The sequence below is a fragment of the Anopheles cruzii genome, chromosome 3 (genome assembly GCF_943734635.1).
Source record: "Anopheles cruzii chromosome 3, idAnoCruzAS_RS32_06, whole genome shotgun sequence".
In the NCBI taxonomy this organism is placed as follows: domain Eukaryota; kingdom Metazoa; phylum Arthropoda; class Insecta; order Diptera; family Culicidae; genus Anopheles; species Anopheles cruzii.
Genome location: NC_069145.1, coordinates 81,296,068 through 81,312,721, shown reverse-complemented (window position 1 = coordinate 81,312,721; position 16,654 = coordinate 81,296,068). Strand labels below are relative to the sequence as shown.

The window sequence follows — 16,654 nt, the reverse complement described above, 5'->3', positions numbered from 1 at the left end:
TTTGATTTTTTTCGTTTCCCCCGTCATGCCTGCCGTTCGAGTGGATCCGTTTGTTTGAGTTAGGAGCTGCGGGGTGGCCACTTTACCGTACGAACGAAACCCCTGGTGGTGGTGCTACATTTGGCATTCCCCTTGCCCCGGTCTGTGGCGGCCAAGTTCGGTGGTCATGCCCGCTTATGATGGCGCTTTAAAAAAGCACGCACGTTCCGCGGGGTGTGTGCGCGTGCGATATGGCCGCCGCCGCCGCCGCGCGCGTTGCATTGTTCTGCACCACGGCACCGCATCCGACCCCTCCACACCGCACCGGTTCCGACGAAAGACGCGGACGCGCGTGAGCAAAAAGAAACACATCGACGGCCCGACAGCCACAGCCAAACCCAAAACAGCAGACCCAGCCGCAGATAAGGAAGGGCAGCGAACGGGGTGGGGGGTGAAGTGGTATGCTTTCGACGACCACGATGAGTCGCGGCGGTCGGCCGCGAAGTTGGGCTGGCCGAATTGGGTTGGCCGTGGTGAGGATTGTGGCAAGAAACTAATTTTTGGTTTCAAAACCCAGAGCCACGGGGAAAAAACGGATTCCGCCCGCTCGTTGAAGAGCGGGGCACTGCGCGGGAGGGGTGACCAGTGGGCGGACAGGCGAAAAAATTAGTCTAATGCACACATTATTTCCCCGCCAGACGCGCGGTTGTAAATGATTGCGCATAACTCGTCAAAGGCACGTCTCGAAGGAATTCGTTTCGATTTGACACGCGAAATCGAAGGTGCCCACGGTGGCCCAGGACGGAGCACGCCTTGGCGGCACCCAGGGTTTGGGTCCCCGGTTGGCCGGTTTGTGCCGCCTGCATTCCGACAGCTGCGACCTGTCAGCGATCAGCCGCGAGTGTAGCTTCCGATTGGACTTTTCGGGCGGGGGCCGCTCGAATGTGTGAACACATTTTCACACGTCGCGCCCTTCGACGGAGTCCGGGTCCGCGCCGTGCACCGGCACCACCCTGCCAAGGCCCGGTACGCCGGTGATAGAGGTTCTCTCGGGCGGTAGGCTTAATGCGATAATCGATAACAATCGCTGTTAATGTAACTACTTTAGAGGTTATTTAAGTACGCCTCGGCTAATCGAGTCAACAGGGTAATGGGTTCCACCTCCAGGCCGTACGTGACAACCTCCAAGTTGGGTGACAATATAGAGTCTGGGTGTTACGCGATTATCCGATTAACTCGTTGGATTTACACAAAGCGGCAAGCTAAATTTGTTTTTAGCGGTTGAACCATGAGGTTTTGTGCCTAACATTGCGATGTTTGGCTGCCACAGAACTCAAGTTTTGTGCTGTCCCTACACAGATCCGGGAGCATCTTCCTCTTGGACGTGGCTAAGAAAATTTCATATGCATAAATGAGTACTGGGAATATGAAGGTTCTCTATAATTCGATCCCCTCGAGGCGAGAGTCATTTAGTATCGACGTGTCATAGTATTTTTTACAATGGAAAAAATTAAGTATCATGCAGTGATTTATTTTTTATGTTTGGAAGGTTTAAAAGATAATGAAATTTATTAACGAATGTTGAAAGTGTATAAGAACCTTCAATTAGTGCATTAAAAGAGAGGTTTCTGAGTTTAAACGTGGTCGTAGTAGCCTTCAAGACTATCCATGTCAAAAACGTCAGAAAACAGACACAACACCTGAAATCGTAGAAAAAATACAAGAACACAGGTATTGGAAAATTGTCGAATCATTGATTATCACAGATATAGTATAAGTCCTAGCCATCTCATTAAGCAGTATAACCAATATTTTGACAAAAGTATTGGGTCCAGAAAGCTTCCATAACCATAAAAATGTGTGTTTTCTTATCGAGGCTTCTAATTTATTGAATACCTCATTATAATGATTTCAACGATTGTATCATGCTTCATATGAAACTCATTTAATCCCGGATTCGTCGTTACTTGTTACTCACATACGGCGGCTCTGACCCGGAACTGCACTGTAGATGTTGCTCAAAATGTTGTTGATTGCCTATTTCGAGTTCAAATCTCTCCCATAGGCCTCTTCCATGCATTTAGTGCGGCTCCATGCGTCGGGGCAATATTATAGGTACCGCGACGCGAAGAGCTATGCAAAATCCAAATAACATCAAGCTCGCACTAAAATAATGTGGTTCTGTGTGTTTTTTGGGGGAGGCTCGGAACGGAGAGTGCTTTCCGATGCTGTTGAGCGTTCACCGGCCATTGTTGGTACGTCGATGGTTTAGACAATTGAAGCATAAATCAACAGCAATTTGCGCCCGGCGCTGCTGTGACTGGCTTGGGAATGTGTGCACTGCCCTCGCGCCCTCGCAGCGCCTGTCTGGCTCACCTAGGACCCCTAGTTGCTCTTTGGCGGCGGGTGTACGTCATTCGCGCGGGAACCAACAACTCAAGGCCAAATCCATTGCATAGTCCTTAAAAGTCGCTCCCTTCCCGGTTCGCAAGCGTTCCCACCCGTGTTCGCGTGAGTTAAAATATTCGAAACGCCCCGCGGGGCGATCCAGGGATTGTGCGGCAGCAGGATGTTGTGACCTTTAGCCCCACGCCGCCACATCAACCACGTTGCCGGGCGTCGGCTACGGCCCCGGCGGGGGATGGATGGATTGCTTAATTAATTTTAAATTAGATCCCAGCGGACGGCAACGCGGCGAAGTGGCTACTGCACGACGCAAGGAGAGGCCACCCGACCCGGGTTGGCTGGAACTAGGTTGAAGAAACAGTCGCCGCCCCCCGGACCGCCCTCTCGTAACAGGTAGCGCCGGAAATGTGACGCATTGTTCCGTGGCGGCCGGAAAAAGTCGAGCAGAAAAACGGAAGCGGAAGCCGCTTGATAAGGAGGTTAAGGAAATTTCATTCGCCTGCGCTGTTCGACGGATTGAAGTGTCCCGTGGGGCTGTTGTCCTCGAGACGGGAAATGGATTTCTAATGGGTACACGCTAATGAAAAAACGCTTAACGAGCCTAGAGCCTTTCTGTTTGCATCGCTAGGCCAGGCTCTCGTAAACACGAGTGGAAGCGACTAATCCACGCGCTTCCAGGCGCGGCTCTCGGTTAGTTCTAATGAAGCCGGCTAGCCCACGGGGCGGTGCTCAACGATTTATGATACATGTTTTATGGGAAACTCTTTTTCCCCCGGCCTGGTGGGCAGTGAGTGCGCCTGGCCACCGAATAAAGTCGAGGTTTTATTCGAACCCTTTTTAGCGCCTCGGCAGAGGCCATATTTGCATCAATTCACTATTCATAAGAAGCTGAGGAGGGAAATTTATGTTCTTGTTTTTGTTGTGGTCCAGTCCCCGGGTGACCTTGGGGTCAATCGAAACCATCAAATTTCCCGAGCGCTGCTCGAAACAATTTCGGTTTTACGGGACCTTGACCCATTTTCCCATGATCTTTGCATCTCGCGCATTGCGACGAAGAAAAACAACTCCATCGCCGGTTTTCCCATCAAGCGAAACCGAGACCTTCGGAAATCGGTCGGAAAATCAGAGTGCGATCAGAGTGCGAAGAAAAACGGATCAACAAACCGCACACCATCGCCGCCGCCGCCGATGCCATCATCAGCAACAACCTTCGTTATTCCGATCATGCTGCGATCTCGTTTTGAGCGCTAATTTGCTTCTGGCGGATCGCCGAGCCGTGCCGCGAAATTGACTCCTGGATCGCGTTGGTGGTGGTTTTGGTGGTGCTGGATCGTTTGCCTTTGAAATTAGACACGCTGCCGTGGTGGCTATCGATAGCAGAGGCGAGGTCGGAAGCGTGCCCGTTCGGGTTGGGTGGATCAGTTTTATGTTGAAACATAAAAGCACCCCCACACACACGCATCTCTGATCAGACTTCCCCGACTCCCACGAATAGCCGGCGCATACCTTCGCTTAGTCGAAGCAAATAATTCCGTCGTCGTCGTCAGAAAGGGCGACGATTTTATGGCCACCCGAAAAAAAAACGATGGCGGTTTCGAAACGCCTTCGCCCGCGGCCGGTTGTGGGAAAAATGGTTTGTTCAAATTTGTTTACTCGCGCGCGGTGAGAAATGTTTTGCTTCAACAACGACTCCAAGATGATGGAAGCGGAACGTTTTTGCTTAATCAAACCTCGTTTAGGTGCGGCGGCGGATGGATGATGTCTTAAGTCTGATAAATTCGCACTAAACTCCGGGCGGTGCTCCGGGCTGGGTTTTTGACGCATTACGGGAACTGCGTGTCTGCGTGTGTGTGGGGTCGTTATTTGTTTCGTGTTTTGAGTTTGTATCTAAACAGCCTCGTCCGAGGGCCGCCGTCAGACACGCACGATACACGGAGGCGGAGGTGGAGGATTACTTCTTGAAGACGATTCGGTGGCGCTATCCGTATTATGGCCGGCCCGGAACAGCGGGCAGATAATTTATTGTTGTTGCTTTCGATACCGCCGATGCGTGAAACGCGTTTTCCTGGCGGCCACCAACCCGCCGCCAACAACACCCGCATTGTGAGGCGTCGTCGTCGCCGTCGCCACCACAATCACTACCGCGGCTCGGCACGATCGACAAACAGCAAGCTGACGAACCCACACACGAAAGTTGAGATACCTTCTCGGCCACTCGGTATCACGGGACCGGATGAGCCACGGAACAACTTATGAGTGATCGCGCAAGAAGAAGACGCGGGCCATGGGCCCGCAGTCCAAGCCAAACTCAAGTTGGCTGATCTCGCGCGCGTTCAGCGAGAAGTGTGAAATCGAGTGGCATGGTGTGGTGTGGCTGTGTTTGGGGTGGATTTATGGGTTGATGAATGTTGGCCGCTGGCCGTAGAAAGTGTTGATTTTTGGGACTGGACGCTGTGCTGCGGCAGTGATAAAACTCAATCAAACGGTCGCCCATTGCGATGCGGCAATTTCGGACAAACCGTTTTAGATTAACGGCAAAGTGCAATCAAGATAAGGTGACGCGCGTTTTGATTATGTTTTCTCATTAGGCTTCGGTTATCTCACCGTGACTTCATCAAATCGGCTCGGTGATCCGCCACGGTTTGCCAAAAACAGACACAGATTCGAAAGCGTTTTAACGTTCGATACCTTTTCTTTCTTGCAGACACATCGATCAATCGATCCCCGGAGTTCCGGACCGATCGCGAACGGACATTTGGGCAGCGGTGAGCGTTCCTTCTAAAAAGGCGGCCAACGGATACAGCATAGTGCAGCACTTGGATGCGTTCCCAGCGGGGAGTGTAGCGTAACGTAACGACGTGTCAATAGGCCGGGGGGCTAGAAACTACGCAATAGCGATCACTTTTCTCGAATCTCGATCGCATCATCATCATCGATGGCGGCGGCAGACACATTAGTGGCATTGCAATGGTGATGGGCACGCCGAGAAGCGCTGAAATGAAAGTGCAATAATAATAATTAATGCATGCGTCTCGAGGCCGAGGCCCAGAAACGTGAACGCACGAAGCCGTGAATTTGTGTGCGGTGAAACCGAAGCCAAGTGTGTATGAGTTCAAATCGATGATGCTGATGACGATGTTCTGGCCGCAGATCGAAGGCTCTGTGTGTGAAGAGACAAACATTGAGTCGTAATTATTGCACGCGCGCGAATCACGAAAGAAGTGTGTCGTGAGGAGAGCAAAAGTGGAAAAAGAAGATCACCCAATCGATCGAAGTACGTGAAGTTCGAAGGAAGAAAGTTTGCAAGTGTTCGTATTAGTTGGCCTTCTGCGCGCCTGTGTGTGAGGTGTGATGGATTGACGATCGATCCGCGACTGTCCTGCGAGTGAGCGAGATTTTGATTTCTTAGTTTTTTTTTGGGCCGCTGTGACCGCTTCTTTGGTTGGGAAAGTGCGCCACCGAAGCCGACCGACCAACCGACCGACCGACGGTGAAAATGTTGAAAATACAAATGCTGGAACAGATCGTGACCAATGAGAACGTAATCGACGATGATGACCATCGACACGCCGGCGGAGGCGCGGCGGGAGGAGCCGGTGGCGGTCGGGCAGGACTGTCGCCGGGTGGGCAGGGGCCACCCACCAGCCCGAACGTGCTGAGTCCGATGGTGTCCAAACACTCGTCATCGGTCGATGACGAGACGCGCAGCCTGAATCGAGGCACGCGCCTATCACCACAAGGGTAAGAGCAACATAAAAACCAACATAATTTGGAACGTCCCAACGATAGGTGCAATAACCGAGACCGATGGCAAATTTGGCGCACCCGCGGTACGTGCGGTGCGGTAGTTACGGAAAAGAAAGTACGTGGGATGCTGTTCGCCGATCCTCGGCGGAACCGCTAAGCACATAATTATGGGCGCTAGTTATTTTAATCTTCTGAACTAATTTACCACTCAATACGTCAATCAAGTCGCGAGGCGAGCGAGTGCATTGTTTTTTTTCTTCAGTTGGTTGGTTTGGGGTGAATTAAACCATCCTCGTTGAGGACCTGAGTCACCGGTGCCGATGCCGGTGATTCTCCGCGCGCAGATTGATGGATGCTTTTGGAGCATGAATATTTTCCGATGCTTATCGCAACCGGTGACCGGGGCACCTGCCTTCTTCTGGCGGGCTGGAAAGTGGTTTGACAAGACCGATCCATTAGCGAGCGGCCCGGCCACCCGGCCGCGCTCTAGACCAAATAAAGGCGACGATTTTACCACACACAACCCAAAAAAGGGGGGGAACCCAACCCAATCTGTCGAGAAACCTGTTGAAACTGGGAAAGGCTGTATTTGTGCGCGCAGCTGTCAGCTTCCGAATGTTGGCAAATATGCGGCGCTGTAGCTGTTGCTGTGCGCTGGCATTAGATCATCAGATTTTTCTATCAGAGTCCGGCCGGTATTCTTGAGCAAGGTCCCGCTGATGGATTGCGCACCGTGATGGGTGTCTGTCGTGTGTGGTCATCGCCGGCCATTGAGCAGCAGCCCCCAACCTCACACATCCCGGTCGGAGGAAGTAAAATAAACAATCGGCATCGGGACGACCCGCGGGCAGATTGAAACAGGAATCCCGCGGCGATGAAATGGGGTTATGTTTATGCTTGCAGCAAACGGGCAGCGCTCAGCAAGTTTCACGGTCTGGGCCACACCACTTCCCGCCGCCGGTCAATCTACGAGATTGCTTCCTTATTGTGGTCGCGGTCGTCCGAAAAAGAATGTATCGAACAGCGACAAACTCGCCCGGACATGTGTCAAGAGGGTTTTAGGTGAGCGCGTTGACGAGTTTTCGGTTGCGGATAACGAAAATCAATTTCACTAACCCCCGATGTTATCAGGATGTCGATCAACACCACCACACACGCCGTGTTTAATCACGTTCCTATGTTTCGGTTAGCGTTGGAATTTAATTTTAAACGCGACTAGAGAAATGTGCGCAAAAAACGTACACATCACACATCACACATTGTTTATCATTTTCTATTTTTGCCGCCACCGCCGCCTCTGGAACGGCCACAGGACCCAACACGCAGACATAACAAAGCTCATGTTTTGCTTTCCACCCCGAGCGATTTGGGTTGTGTAACCCAGAAATTCGGCTCGCAATACGCATGATTCCGTGTGGCCGTGCCGGGAAGGAAAGAATTCGACCTGCCCTGACCTTTGGGATGGAATCCAAAAAAAGAGGCAGATTGTGGGTTGCTGTGGCGGAGTTAGAGGCCCTGCCCAGAACGGTGCCGCAAGCGAGCCGGACTTTCTGTCAGGTCTGGCGAAGGGCCCGCCTGTTTATCATACTTTTTTCCGATTACTGTTCTTTTTTTTTTGCTTCTGTCAGATTAATTTATCGTCACCAGCGAGTCCGCCTAAACAACCGAGACCGAGACCGAGTCTGATAGGCAAAGTTTTGGAGTTTGACCCTTGTCAAAAATCCGGGGGCGAGCGAGGTAATTCATCAAAGTTATGGCCGACCGATCCGATTGACGTCATCAGGTTTGCTTGCTGCCGGAGACAGAAAGGGAATCAGGGCGCGCAAGAACAAACTACTGGGCATAGTTTCGGTCGGACCTCAAGACCTCTCGGCTCCAGGGTGGCTGCCAATATTTATTTACGTATCGATAACCACCCGCTAAGCGTTGTCGTTTTTCAGTGCCCGTAAACAACTCCCGTCCGGTGGTCCGCGGTGGCCAATTTAGTCCGTTTCCAGGGCGAGATAAATTATTTATGTTTTCAAGATAAGAAAAATACGACCTCAAAAACGCACTCGGTGCACCAAAGTGCACACATTGTGGTTCGACGGTCCTCGGCCAGCTCGGAATCATATCGTGATGGGCGGTTTCCCAGCGCACCAACACAAACTCGAAGCGACCGAAGGTCTGGCGCATGTAATAATCCGGCAACATTGTCCCCGAAACGAAGTGCATCCGAAACCCGTACGCAACTTGCGACTGGAGACGTGATGGTGCACTGGCGGTTAAAGCAAATATTTACTTCCTTAACCGCATTCCCATGCGTTGCTCATGAAAAACGTCCTCAACTGGGACTGGCAAAACTGAAAACCCAAATGGCGTCTAATTTTATGCAAGCTATTTTCTTGGCACAGCTCAACAGTTAGGGACGACCCAAAAGTTATCAGTCTTCAAACGAAACACACACACATTTATTTGTAACGAGTGGATTGAAACTTTCTGCTCGATCGAAACGGGAGTTTTCCGGGAATCCTAATGCATATTAGATAACAACAAACATATGATGGGGTCGAGGGCAGAAGTTAGGCTGTAACCGAGACGTTGGTTGGCCAGCATTACGGTGAACGAGCGAAAAGAGCTCCCGGAGGAGCTGATTTATTACCGTGTCCCTTCTTCGGATTGACTTACGTACGTGCGGGAGGTCAAGTTTGGTTTCGAATGTAAATGGGCCGCGGCTGTTTTGTTCAAACAGAGCATAACCATGCCCCGTGTTGATTCTGAGTGGCTCCCACAGTCATCGGTGGGCCAGAAAAAAAAGAATCCCCTCAGCTCCACGCTTTTAATGGGTGCTCAATTTTAGGGAAAAGTCTCAGAGGGACCGCCGCCGCCGCCGCCGGTTTTTCCTTCGCCCGGTCGGTCACGATCTGAAGTGGGATCTTGAAAAAACAAACCAAGTGGTGCACAGCGCCCTTCTACGCCGCACCAAATCGGGATGCATATTCCGTGCAGGTTTAGGAGCGCCCCGGACCGGACTAATCGATTGCATTGGTGGCGTCAACGCGTCGGCGTACTCGGCGCGGCGCGGACTCGTATTTATTTATATTTCTCCAGCAATTTATCGGCCCATCGATTTCCCGTCCCGCGGTGCGCTGCTTCGGATTGATCGACAAAATTGGGCGAACCCGAACCCGTTGGGGTGTTTTCTTTTCTTGGAAATTTTTTCGGTCGAACAAGTCAACATTTTCGACGAAGAGATCGGTGCAGCTCGCGGAGCCGAAGAGTTAGAAGCCGAAAGATGAGCCGCCGTGCGTCTTGCAGCGTAAGGCAGTTGTTTGTTTTCATTTATACTACAATAACAGTAACACCGCAGAGCGCGCTGTCGTAACGGCAGAAGCGGAGCTGAAAATGGGCGGAAAACTGGCGGCGGAATTCCAAATGCGGTGGTTGGCGTCATTGTCGGCGGCGGCGGCGATGGAGTGTGTGGGGTTTTCACAATTTTGACAATGCTCCATCGTTTGTCGCCCATTATGGGCGGGTATTTGTGTCCTACTCTCTGGGGACTTCACTTGTGGTGGGGAATCGATGAGCGTTTGCGTCCGCGACAATGACTTGAAGCAATAGCTCGGCGCACGAAATGGTTAGCAATTAGTTCACACATTTAACCGTCGACCGAAATCAGGTCAATAATTAGACGTTGGGGCCGCAAGAACGGCGCGACCGATGTCAGTTCGATCAATCATTTCTCATGGTTTCGCTGGCAAACGTTTTGCATTATTGCCAACATCGAGCATTTGAAAGGACGCCAAACGACAAAGAGAGAGAGAGAGGGGCAATAAAGTTTACAACCGGGCGCAGCATAATGGAACCTTCCCATGGACCGACCGGAGGCGACCCACGAAAGTGGACAAATCATAAACGGTACCGTTTAATATATATGCGATAGCCGAGAGCCGAATCTGGTTCACATGACCACGGCAAAGGCATTGTTCCGCAATTCAATCACTCTGCTGGTGCCGCTGCTGCTTTCGGTTATCCAACGTTAGGCTGCCGCTAGCCGGGGTCAGTTTTGCGAAAAATTACGAAAAACCTCCAAACGGCAGAAATATGGTGCTGGGATCGTACATAAATCAGCCCGCCAGCCGGGGCCACTCCCGAACGCGTCGGGGTCTCATAAAAAATTCTTTTAGCACAGCTTAGAAGAAAGGAAGATGTCGGGGGCCCACGCAACGTAATGCGGGGTTAAAAATTGCCCGATGGCCTCGTAAAGTCGCGTAAGCTTTCGCCAAGCCAAGTTTTTCACTAAAATCCGGCCGCCACCGTCATTCGGTTGGTGGCCATTAAAGGTGAAAAGGTGGCCGTAATGATGATGATGAGGTGAAATTTCGCTCGTCTCATTTCCCTGGCGTCGATGTGCTGTGCGTGAGTGTGTGTGTTTGGGGCGCCAGTCGCCTGTTTTATCGCTCGTTCTACTTTTGGCCGCCCGTGAGACACACCGCGGACCGATTTCTGATACTGACGGTGGGCTAACTGATTAAGACATCTTCGAACTATACGCAACTTCACACCTCGCGCCGCGGTCTTATCTCGCGGCTTTTGGGTGTACGGGCCCTCAAAGGGAGCCCTTGTCGTAAACTACGCGGCCAATTGCCCAACCTCGGTACGCAGTCCCTCAAAGAGCGACGCTTGAGCAATTAGTCAAAATCTTCAAGAAGTCCCCCTTAAAAGGGTTTGAGATCATTATCGGTAATTGATTGGAATACTTATGCGCCTTACCTAAGGAAGTGTCGCAACGAACACTTAACCTCCCTTTTGGGACGACGAGCCGCGGGCCGTAGCAGGTCGACCCTAAAATGGAGTTCTTAACTGGGCCCTCGCCACCTAAACTGGTGCGTGTCGGTGCGATCAGCGTGAAAAGCAAACAAAACGCAAATTCACAGGCCACCGATCGAAGCTTTCCAATCGTAGATTTTCTCCCCGGTGTTTGTCCAGATATCGGTTCCAGTGCGGTGCGGTGGTTGAATTCGATTGATCGATAAACGGGCGCGCCTCGGTCGATCATTCGATCCGGATGCCGGATGCAGATCGATAGATTTCCCGATCCGACGCAATTTGCGGAACGGAACCGCGCCGCTCGTGGATTCGATCCGGACCCGGAATATGGCCCGGAATACGCCGACGCTCCAGTGAGGCATTTTAATAAAAACAGAAAGTGGCCAAAGCGTTAAGCGATAAAGCAGTGCAGCGCGTGTAACCCCAATTAGGTGTCGGTTTGGGCAGCCTTTCGATGGGCCCCCCGAATTGGACCCTAAACCGCTCGATGATTGATTTTGCTTTCGGCCCCCTGGCCAGCATAAATAAATGGCCCTTTTTCTTCGCACAGCGAGCAAATTAGTTTGTTGCTTTTCTAGAAATGATTTTTTATGACGGACGCTGCCCATCGGTGGTTGTCGGGTTGTTAGTTAAAAGTTTTTGGGGCCGTGATGCCCCCGAGAGCGGCCGATCCAGAGGTGTGTGATGGGTTTTTCGGTGGGTTGGCACCCCAAACATCTTCCACGAGCGCCGCGACGACTCGCACGTTTTGCGATCGATTAGTCACGATTCGGTTAGCGGTGGATGGCAAAACCCTAGCGCCAATAATGGACCGCGGAATAGATTAGTCGGCCGGTCGGTCGAGGTGGTGGGAACGGTCCTGGTGGGTTTCGTGAAGAAAGTGCTTCACTTTCTTCGTGCGCTCCGGGGACGTCGTGGGGTGTGGGAGCTCCACGCATTTAGTTTAATTGTAGTCTTTTCCGATCGCTACGAGATGTCGTGATGCGGCCCGTCGGCAATCGCAGAGGCTCTTTGAGGTCTATTTCGTCATCGGCGAGGTAGTCCAAAAGAGATCATAATCGAAAGAAGGGACCCCTACGGTGCGGTTCCAGTAATGGCCTACGCGGAAGAAACAGAAAGTTCCGCGAGAGGTTTAGCACCACGTCGACGGTTCGCGCCACTTTGTTCGGCCGAACGGAAGCAGATTCGGTGGACGGCAAACGTGCCGCTTCCGTTGGTAGGAGGGTGCTACCGGCTCAGAAGCTGCTGGCTGGCCTCCATTATGATCGGTGGCTCCCACGATCGTTCGAGTAGAAAGTGAAAATCGGTCGCCAGCCCCGTTGGAGACCCCGGTCGGTGTGGGGTAATTAGAATCCCAGATATGAGATCATTAAGCTCCGGATAATCTCCCATCTTGGAGCGCGGCGTGTAATGAGATCATTATGTTCGGCCCTCCGAATAATCCGAAGATAATCAAGGTCACGACGATATTGCTCATCTTCAGCGTGCGACACTCCTATGAACGACGATCCTATGAAATGCACGCGTCCAGGACACTGCGCCCTAATCAACGCCCACCGCTTCGCCATTAGACGATAACGAACCGACCGACGGCCACACTACGGCCAGACGCTCCCTGGGGAGGATCGGGCACGTGCTTCCTTTTGCCCGTTTCCCGACAACGATGGCGCCTTCTCAGCCCTCGCGGCCCGAGGAGTTCAAGTTCAAGGAACCGATGACCGAAGCCTACGCCGCCCAGGGGTTTCTTTAATTGCCAAGACTTTCGCGTTCATCACGCACCATCGAGTTCCGCCGACCGTTCGTTCCGCCGTTCTCCAAAGAGTTATTAACGACATCCGCAGCTCCGAGGAATCGGCCCGGCCCGATGAACCGAATCGTTTGACGAAAACGTGGTGACCACCACCGGGTCGGCCGGCTGGCCGTCGATGATGAAATGACGGAAATTGTTTGCCAATTTCCAACATGGCACCGTCGGTTGCCCCGGTTCGGGTTGAAGGTTCCACTTCACTAGCGTTATTAACACGAACTGTGCCTCCTGAAGAGACATACTTTCTTATGAACTTCCCGCTTCCCGAGCCGCCATCTGGGAGATGGCCGTTTAATGGCCACCGTCGTCGTATTATTTGTCGTAAATTCTCATTATCCAGCTCGGCGTTTTTTGATGGTTGCGGTGGTCCGCCAGGGAGGAACCCTTGCAGCTGTGCGCCACGCAGTTCCTCCCGGCGGGGCTGCGTCTTTCGGTTGATGTAAAGAAAACATCGTCGCCTTGAAACAATGAACCAATTTGTGGGGAAATGAATGAGCAAAAAGTGCACCGCACGGCGAGGCACGGCACGAACCCTTAAGGACCTTCGACCTTTAACCGAGACCCACGAGGATCGAGCGCCGTCGAGCGGAAACACTTCGCGGTTCGTGTTCGCACCTTCACGTTTCTGGAGCAATATGGTACACCGTACCGACTATTGATGAGGCGTGCAATGTTGGGGTCGCGGTGCAAGATTTTTTGCTCGTTTCGATCATAAAAAGAAAGAGAACGACCCTCGGGTGTGTTTGAAAACATCGAAACGTTCCTAAAGGTTTTTTTGTCTTGAATCGTCTTCGACACGTTATTCGTTTCGACTCCTAACTCAATTATTGACTGTAAAAGGAGCCCTCGAGAGAATCACGAAAATGTGGTGTCATCACGACGAAGTTGGACCAAGAATTGTCTCTTCACAAATCTGATCTTTTTCGATGCACATAGTTGATGCAAACGACAACTGGTTCCGGTTATTTTTTGACGACAGTAGTATGCTTTAAAAAGCGCCACATTTTTCCGCAACGTCTTTGACACATTCGATTGGTCGGCGAACTCGAATCGGTTATTCAATTATGCTGTTGCGCTTTCTAATGCCGCTAATGGCCTCGGCCATGTGTGTATGCTCTGGAACGTTACAGTTCTCCGTCCATTTACCGGCCCAGCCGTGGCCGTGGGGTCGGTCCTCACAATGATGATGCGCCCCGATCGTTCGATGCCGAGTCCGAGAGCGTGTCACATTGTCAACACAGACTGTGCTGTTGTGTCACTGTGTGCTGCGCGGCGAGTGCATCGTTGGTGCAGCAGCCACACAGCCGCGAAGCTCATTTTTCACGCCACGCTGAATGCGCAATGGGCGGATGCGCGGATAATTTTCGCTTGCTCGTCTTTTTTTGCCGTTCTGTGTGTCAGGCTTCCGATGGCCGCCGCCGGCGACAAATGGACAAACGTGTGCGTGTAATTGGACTCCCTACGCGGCGGTGGCAGATGAGCTCTGGCGCTGGCGTGTGTTCCGGTGGCCAGCCAAAATCGGAAACAGAAACCGACGGCCGCAGAAAAGACCACATGCGGCGCGAGCGCGAATCGACGCACACGCGAATGACGCGGACCGGAGTTCGGAGGACAGCCGTTTAACCGTCCAACGAACGAACGTTGTCAGTCAACCAGCCAGCGGGGCACCGCACACTGGGACGCTGGGAACCACGGAACCCCGCGGAGGGCCTGCGGTGAGATGTTTGGTCGCCGCGATTCCGAGAGCGAACGCAGGGAGGAAAATGAAGGTCCGATTTGCATGCGATTTTCCTTCCCCAGGTGCAGTAAAAAGCGCATCCAGGCCAGGCGAGGAGGGTCACATTCCGGGAACTTTCTTCCTCTTGATTGGTGCGGTGGCGGTGGCGCTCTCGTTGGAGGAGGTTGTAGAGGAAAATGAAATTTGATGTTGGCTCATTTGCATTGGCCGAGTGACTCGCGGGTGGCGCTTTATGGTGCTGCGCTGAATACGAATGTTTCTACTTGATTGGCGGTCTCTGGCGGTACGAAACAGTACTTTGTTGGAAAAGCGCACCATAAATCTGACATATTTTCCACCAGCGAAAGTTCCTGGGGAACACGCTTCCGACCTGCTGGACCTGCGTTAAATATTACATCAATGGCCAATAATCTTGAACGCTGTTTATTTACTGAAAAGTTGTTCGCTGGCCCTTTCGTCGAAACGAACCTGAGTTCGGCTTGTTTTAGAACACGGAGCGTACACTTCATCAGAACGCACGGTTCTAGGAAAGGAATTAAATTTCTTGCGGAAACTCTGTTATCGTTCGCCCTCGGATGGCCACTCGGCGGCGCCAACAACACAGTTGCTGATTCGAAAACTTTTGCCCCACGATCCGGATCTCGAGCACGTTCCTCCATCTGTCTTCGTTTAAATTAACTCCACGCTCTCTCTCTCGCTCGCGCCGCTGCTAAGATGAAGATAAAACTTCTTCCTTTTTCTGGGTCAAAGGTGACTCGTGGCTCAAAAATGTGAACTTTGCGTGCCGGGGTCCAGGGTCCGGGGCTGTAATAACTCATCGGCATCGGCAGGATTAGCGAAAGACGACCGTAGCATAGCACCTTGTCTTTGCAGGTAAGCCCGATCGGTTTCTGATGAAAGTTAATCAAAATTTGCAGACTTTTTTCGGCCGATCGGAACTGCGGGAAATTTTTAATCTCGCTCTGCGCGAAAACGGAACATGAACCAAATCGAGCGGGCCAACGTCGATGAAAAACTGTCCCGACCTGGATGCGTTGTCTGCGACATCATAACGGCAGAACGATTCCGTTGAGTTCCAGGTCAAATTGGCTATTGACGCACGAGGCTGGGCTGGGTCGAGGGTTCGTCCCGTGCTTCATGCACTGCCGCAACATATCTCACATTACCCGAGTGCAGCGCGTAAAATGGAACGCGCTGTGGTCGCTTCGTTCCGCATCTTCGGCCCGGTCCGGAAGTTTTTAGCCCAATTTGTTGCCCGGCTGTCTCTCATGTCTGTTGGACGAGCCGAGCCCAGCGACACAATTGGATGTCATCATTGGCACGCGCTCCGGAGCGCGCATGATCCCGCGGACCTTTCAAGGACAGCCCAGGGCCCATCATGGCTATTTATTTATTGTTTGAAGAATTGAAGAATTGATCAATTTATTGCCGAAAAAAACCGTCAACTTTTACGTTGATGTACGGAGCAGGATTCGGTAAACTTATGTTCAGGAAAAGGGCACAAAAAGGAGACGTTAACACACACCGGACGGGACACCGGAAGCGCACAATTTCGTGGCTGTTGTCTCCAATGTTGCGACCCTTTCTGGTTGACACGGCACCGACCGGTTATCCGCGTGTTGAGCGAAGCGCGTGCCACACGCGTTACGTGTCCTGTCCGTTCAGTGTAGTCGATTTGGTGCGCCAATCCAGAACGTTCCGAGCGCCGCACCCGGCCCAGGAGTAGCACTGTGATTGATTACGGAATTCGTTAAAGCTGAATCAATCTCAATTGTTTTTGTGATTCCTCTTTTTCCACCGATGCTATGCGCGTGTCCCGCACACCTTGTCCTCCGGATCGGGGAGTTCCAGACCGAAGTTCCGCCTAGCGCGGCTCGCCTTCCGACGACGACGTTTGAGTGATATGACGAATTTGATTTTAATATTACACAATGTCCGGGTGTGCGCACCGTGCCCCCCGATCACGGCTTTCACCCCTTCCTTCCGACGTCCCGCTGCAGTGCTGCGGTGCATTCTACCCCGTTCGTCATCCCCCTTTCGGATGACGGGGATGACGAGGATGCGTCGCCGTCGCCGCCGCCGCCGTCGAGGCTCTCGGATCGACAAATCGAAGGCACACGCCCGTCGTCGGTTTGTGTGGCGTTTTTTATGTTTGCGCCTTTCGCCCA

The 16,654-nt window shown here is 52.2% G+C and overlaps 1 protein-coding gene across 1 annotated transcript in view; it reads left to right on the top strand.

The window, feature by feature from the left end:
* The first annotated feature begins 5,881 nt into the window (after positions 1-5,881).
* LOC128271717 (rap1 GTPase-activating protein 1) overlaps positions 5,882-16,654 on the top strand; it is a 97,044-nt gene continuing 86,271 nt past the window's right edge. The window contains exon 1 of the mRNA XM_053009337.1: positions 5,882-6,126. Coding sequence (XP_052865297.1) covers positions 5,882-6,126 — 245 coding nt within the window. The remainder of the gene's footprint in view (positions 6,127-16,654) is intronic.